The sequence below is a fragment of the Aedes aegypti genome, chromosome 3 (genome assembly GCF_002204515.2).
Source record: "Aedes aegypti strain LVP_AGWG chromosome 3, AaegL5.0 Primary Assembly, whole genome shotgun sequence".
Lineage (NCBI taxonomy): Eukaryota > Metazoa > Arthropoda > Insecta > Diptera > Culicidae > Aedes > Aedes aegypti.
In genome coordinates this window covers 170,478,307-170,485,491 of record NC_035109.1, presented here as the reverse complement: position 1 = coordinate 170,485,491, position 7,185 = coordinate 170,478,307, and the positions used below count along the sequence as shown (strand labels likewise).

Sequence of the window (7,185 nt, the reverse complement as noted above, 5' to 3'; positions counted from 1 at the left end):
AATTTGACGTTTGAGCGGTGCCGAATTCATTCGTTGCCATGGTCACGTAAATAACACGGCACCGCTCAAACGTCAAATAGTGAACTCGTGCATAGATCCATATGTGAATGAGCCCTTTATTAATTTTCATTTATAAAAATAAGTATAAATTTTGGGAGATGTGACCGAGCAGGTGTATTTATGATGGTTGATAACTCTAACTACTCGAAAACAGTCAGTCGAGCAGCAAATGCCGCAACGAACAGAGAAACGTCAAATGAATAAAACAAACAGCAAAATGTAAACATTTTTTCTGTAGTTGCATCGTAAAATATAGAAGATTAAATCTTTTATTAAATTTTTATTAATTTAGTAAAGAGTTTATAATTTTAATTATTTTAGTAAAAGCCTAATTGTAATTTCAAATTGTGGATTGATTGATAACTAATATATTATTCATCTGTATGGTTTGACTGTTAATCAAACAAAACTTGACGATGCATCTGGGAGCCATTAAATTGGCTCAAAAACAAAAGTAAGTAACCGCTAATTCCTCTTTCAGAATTTTCCGATAACTTCCTATGTTTTCTATGTATATTATCCTTTACTTAACTTCACAGGGAGGCCAAACTTGCGGCCGCCTTTCCTAAAGGAATCCGGTGTCAGAAATGCTTGGAGTTTGGCCATTGGAGCTATGAATGCAAAGGCAAACGGAAATACGTTCATCGCTCTTCGCGCACACAGGTACTGAAGAAAAATCTCAACAAACTGGATAACAAAAAGTAAGTCACTTTTCCACTTAACTCAATCCACTTCCGGTTTAACGGGTCAGCTAATAATCTAAATGCATTCTAGCAATTCCACTGCAACCAAGCCAGAAACCACTGCAAAGCAACGAAAAAACGACACATCCTCATCCAACAGCTCGGACAGCTCAAGCGACAGCAGTTCCAGCTCGGATTCTTCCGGATCTTCGTCGGATTCGGACACGAGCGATAGCGAGAGCAGCTCAAGCAGTAGCAGCAGCAGCAGCAGTTCCAGTGATAGCGATTCGGATTCGTCTAGTTCGTCCGATTCGGACACCAAGGAGGAGCCGAAAAAGCGTAAGAAAACCTAAACATTTAATGCCTACATTTGCTGCAATCGTGTGCTGAATGCTATGCGTGACCACATCTCTCTTTGTGACTGTAATTGAAATTGATGGATTCGTCTGAAGTTGCTAAATAGTTCATGAAATCCGATCCACTGCATTATATGAGCTATTGAATACACAACTATGATATTATACTCTTTTTAACCGAAATCCATTTTACTTTGATGTGCAGCGTTTGTCCAATGCAAATTGAATTAAGGGATTAATGAGGGAATAATGAGTATGGGAGCACTGCTAAAATAACTTTATTTAACCCTTATTAAACCAATAAATAAATTATTTATTCAGTTTAATATTGTAAAGTAGTTTTTAAAGATCTCGAGCTGTCCGGAATCCGGAAGAAAAACATCCCATCTGTAGCGGTCCAAGTTTGATGAATAGTAGCAACGAAAGGGATACGGTGATCAGAATGCCGGTTGCAGAGGCCAACAAAGCGAAGAACTTGGCCATACTCAAGGTAGGCTGGTCGGTTTGCCGGCTGAGCATACATCAGCCTTCTGAAGTTTGCCTCAAGTGTTTCGGGAAGGGCCAAAAGTCGAGGAATTGCAATAGATCCAGCAGAAGTAAGATGTGCAGAAAATGCGGCACCGAAGGCCATAGGGCAAGCGATTGTAACAGGGTGTCGACTACCTGGAAAAACCTGGAAAGTCAGGGAATGTCAGGGAATTTTATGTTTGACCTGGACTGCCCATACTCGCATAACAGTCCCATACCAATTTTGTCAATTTTTGAGTTAGCTCCGTGAATGGTGTTTATTTTCAGTGTACTTTCCAAAATCATGCTTAAAATTGAATCTTTGTATGGACAAAATGAGGAAAAAATACCAAACCATGTGCGTCCCATATTGAAAATACCCGCATTACAGTCCCATTAGTTGATTATAACGAAATTGAAACAAACCATTTTGATAATAATTTTTGTAATCTTGCATCGTGGTTTTCATTTTATTAAAAGAAGGAATAATACAAACTATACTGATTGAAACCATGTTCATTCACGAAAAATACTTATTCTAGCTTGACATGAATGTTTTCTAGAATGACTTCTGTTGCGATAAGTGGTAGAACCACAAATAAAAGTATATATCCTTGCGAGGCTAAAAAACAATAAAAATAGATTCTCTTTGAAACAAGGTTTGGCCAATTGGCAACTTATTTGAATAATTGTTAACGAAATATCCGACAGGCTCAACTTTCATCGGTATGAAAAGGGAGGCTTATCGCGCACATCGCCATTGGTATCATCGACAGGGTTTTCATAGACGTACGGATTATATAACATCTAATGCCGAAAAAGGATGGTTCTGGGCACACAACAGTATTATCCACGCATGGGAAATCGCATGTTTGAAGCGATTGTCATCATAAAGATCCAAAACTTGCTCTATTAATTATATTCCTCGGTACGGTTCAAGTTCAACGTTCCTGTGCTGTGGGTGGATTCAACCAAGAGGCCGACAGAAAAAGACAAATCAAATTTTCAACACTATCATTGTATAATGTATAGTACCTACCACCGAAATATTTTTCGAAGTAAATTTGCAATTAAAACATGCGAGTACTAAAAGTTTCAGAAGGAAAACTGCCTTGCGATCAATTGTAAACTTCAATATTAATGTGTCAACGTGCGTGATAACAAAGTAAGCGAGTCCCAAGGAATGGGACTGGTATGGTATGCGGTTGGCTAGTGAAGTACTCGGATATCGAGTCCCATTGGCTTGTGTCCCAGATTTGGACTTTTAACCGTGTTACAGTTGTTGACGATTTTATAATATTGTAATGATAGTGTGTAGAGTAATACTACCACGATTTATTGCTGTCAGCAGCCTTGGAACGAACACATTTCCAAATATGTTTAGAAGCGTTTTTCTCGACATGACGATTTTTCTAATGGGACTGTATTGCGAGTATGGGCAGTGGAAAGTCAGGGAAAGTCAGGGAATTTCACTAAAGGTCAGGGAAAAAATATCAAACTTCATGAAAGAAATACAATAATTTCTTACATGCTATGAATACGAATGGGAATCAATCTTTCAAAGCAGCAGTTCGCTTTTATACATAATTAAATAAAATGTAAGCTTCGACATATACTTATCCTTAGAATTAATAATCTTCTGACATAAAAAGTATCAGCAGTGCTCCATCTATTTAGTTCAAGAGTTTGCTAGATTTGATCATTGACTATTTTCGCGGATTTCGCTCAAAATTTTGAGATAAAAATGGAACTCACTACATAAAATCATGGCAATCCTTAAGAATTCACTCAAAATATCGAAGTAAAACGGGTAAAACGTTACTCGTATCTCGATATCGAATTAGGGACCATAGTAGAAGTTGGTTTTCATGGCTACCGAATGTCTGGTTGCACTGGTTTTGTGTTTTGTAACTAGCGTTGGGCAAATTTGACCAGAACATCGATGTCACTGAATCGATTCAAATTCAATATGTCGAATCAATTCTCCGTTTAAATCGATTCGAATATCAAGCTCATATGAAAATTTACAAATACAAGCTTTCAAAACAACACCAAATGAAATTTCATATCATTGCTAAATTCCTCCGATTAAATAACGTTTGAAATTGAAAATTATATATTAAACATTCTGAGGCTGATTCAAAACTCATTAAGGCTGTGAACCGTTTCACCAGTTCGTTTAACTTTTAGTTAAAATTTGACAGCTCGATAGTTATTTCCCCTCCGGTTAGAAATAACCCTGCTCTGGAGCATGGTTAAACTTGACAGTTCGAAAGTTATTTTTTGCTCTCGTGAATTTGAGAATAACTGACCATCTGTCAACTTTGTTCTGAAATAACTACTCGACTGTCAAAGCTCAAATGGGTCGACTGCGATGTTCAATTCAACCATTTGAGGGGAAAATAACTATCGAAATGTCAAATTTTAACTAATAGTTAAACGAACTGGTGAAACGGTTCACAGCCTAAAAATTCTAATCAATTGCATAATTTTGAATCGAAACCAAACATCGAATGAAGAAAATCGATTCATTCGATATTGAGTGCTCCTACCATCGATTAAAAAAAATCGATTAATCGGAACAAAAAAATCGTTTTCGGAACATCGATACAAAATCACCACATATTTGCCGAAGACATCAATACTCTATCTTTCCTAGCTTTAGATTGACAACCAAAATTGCTCCGTGTGCTCAGTACACGATGCGACCGCTGCGTGTAACTTTTTTTGAGCGACTGACGGAAGGTTAAGGTTTTTTTTTTTATCAAGAGCTCTCTCATAAGTATGCCCAGTTCGTTCTTTCTAAGAAAGAATATACTCAGGGAATGCTCCAGAAATTCTGAAGACGCCTCAATTCAGAAAGCAAAAAAAAAAAATATTTCGAAGAGTCTGCTCGATAATCTATTGAAATTCTATGTGATTACTTGGATATTTGTATACTTATAGAAGAATAAATTCTTATGTCGTTTTCGTTTTTAGGAACTGGGTCGGTGATCAACACATAAACAAACAAACGTCAAGCAAATTGTAGTTCGGTCGAACCTGAATCGGGTTGGGGTTGAAACTGTGATTCAGAACGGGTTGCGCCAGTTCCAACCTAGGTTCAAAAACGAATTCGACATTAGAGGAATTTCTTCGAGCATTGCTGGAGGCACGCTAAAAAAAAATAAACGCGTTACAATCAAGCATGCTGGATTTGCATCATTAAATTGATAACGTGTTTCCATATTTTTGTGATTTCTGCAAAGCATGTAATAACAGTAAATGTGAGTTTTGCTCAAGCTCAAGCTCATGTGGCTAAGAACATGAACATGAAGAACAACAAAAAGAACATGATCTGAGCAAATGCGTCTCTGGTGTATATATCATACGAATAGTCGGATATGTATCTTCTTGTACAAATCTCATTTTTGTTCAAATTATCCATTTCAGTGGCCTGGATTTTTTCTGGAAAACGACTGGAAGGTCAGGGAAAGTCAGGGAATTTTATTCTACAAATTGAGTCGACACCCTGTGTAAGCAAATCGCTAAGTGCCTAATATGTGTCGACAGAGCAGACAACGGACACTTAACGGGCAGACCCAAATGCCCGGGTACAAACGGAGTATCAAAGCAGCCAAAACGGAAGTACCGTTTTGATTCATATTACGGACAGCTTCAAATTCCGGACACTCTACTTTGTATGGGAAACATTTCACACGAAATGTTTCAGTTTTGCCATTAAAAAGTTCTCACTTTTGAGACTCGTTTTCATAAGCTTATTCCATAGATATCTTATTAATGAAATTAATGAAGAACAACTGCCTTATACGTCTCTTTAGTGGCTTGACGATTTCAATTAATGATTTGACTTTTCTATTTGTGATTTTCATGGGCTGTCCGGAATTCGAACCAAAGTGTCCAGAATATGAGTCAAAAGTGATGTAGCAACCGGAATAAGAATCATGAAAACGCCACACATTTCTATTTATTTAAAATTATTCACGTTGCGGAATCAAAATCTTTACTCACCATTTGAAAGTTAATTGTTTTGTAGGCTCAATAACTGGAAAGAATCATACAGCATGATTTATTTTATATGATTTTTGATGAGTTATACGTCATTGAGGCGTGTCCGTAATATACCTTAGATTAGCTTAGCTTAGACCAGTGATTCCCAAAGTGGGCGAATTCGCCCCCTGGGGGCGATTTTCAGGCTCGAGGGGGCGAAAATTTGTAAAATAGAATTTGGGGGGCGAAAAATTCAGAAAGGGGGCGAAAAGGCTAACACGGGAGCATTTGAAAATAATAACTCATATTTTTTTTAGGACACACATTAGAAGGTTAATCAATTCCAAACTTAACTAATTCCAGAAATATTTTACCTTGGATCGGTATATCTCCAATCAGGGTCATTTTGATATTATGATAGACTACACTTAATAATTGTCAAACACATGCATTCAGGTTTTTTAATATCATGTAAGTTTTAAGAATGGTCGGTATCTGAAATTTTCACAAGGTCGGATGATTAGCCACAGATAGCATTTCGTACACAACAAATTTTGGATGTAAAAACATGTATCTGAGATTTTTTAGATTTTTTGCAAACACCCAATATTTTATAAAAGGATTTTTTTATGTGGGAACTGTGAAGTTGGGAAGCTAAAATTTCTTTTATAGGCTTCCAGCTTTTTAACAGAAAAAAGAAGATACGGTTGCACTCTTTCTTATCATTTCTCATGGAACAAATCATTTTAGGAGCAACATTTTCTTGGCGATAGAAAAAATACACATTTTATATATTGCATTGAAATATGAGTTGAAAAACATTCTGGATTTTCATATTTGTTCAGTGTTTTTAGGTTGAATGAAAGAAAAATTGTTCCAAGAAACGTCAAACATTCATTATTCACAATTTCTGAAAATTATTGCAGTAATTCTATAAATAAAAGTTAAACCAGTATGTAATCACCATTAACGAACCATTCCCCAACTACGTCACAAGCTGGCGCTTATGTATATATTTCATTCAAATAAAACTGGGCTGAACTTGTATCAAAAACTGATTCAGTAGCCTGTAATGCACGTAAAATATTGTTAAAATTGGTATTATGATTTGCAATCTAGTAAATCTTTCCTAATAATTTTGGGATATCGATATTTATGAAAATATTTTTAAATGTACATAATAAATATTGTATCGTGATTTTGTGGATATCGATATGCGAGTCAAATACATTTTTTGACATGCAGCACTTCATTACATAAAATATTGAAATCACATATCAGGGGGGCGATTCCAGATAAATGTTGGCCTCAAGGGGGCGAAAGTTGAAAAAGTTTGGGAAGCACTGGCTTAGACTGACTACACATATCAATGGTTGCTATTCCGTGATTGACCGAAGTCAGTGAAAATGCACAAATAATCAACTAGAAGATCGGCTGGGATTGGCCATAATCTTCTTCAGTATGCATAATTCAGTGACTCTATTTATACATGGTCTATAACGGCGCCGGCCACGTCCTTGTAGTCAGGTGGGATTGGGGGAAGGAATGTTAGTGTGTAACCTTTGCTATTTGGAGACCGTGTTTGCCTC

General features: G+C 36.6%; 1 protein-coding gene across 1 annotated transcript; it reads left to right on the top strand.

The window, feature by feature from the left end:
* The first annotated feature begins 264 nt into the window (after positions 1-264).
* On the top strand, positions 265-1,276 carry LOC110678895 (zinc finger CCHC domain-containing protein 10). Its single transcript, XM_021852479.1, has 3 exons — positions 265-514; positions 600-761; positions 835-1,276. Exons 1-3 carry the CDS (start codon positions 477-479, stop codon positions 1,094-1,096), a joined length of 462 nt encoding a protein of 153 aa, XP_021708171.1. The 5' UTR covers positions 265-476; the 3' UTR covers positions 1,097-1,276.
* Positions 1,277-7,185: the final 5,909 nt, after the last annotated feature.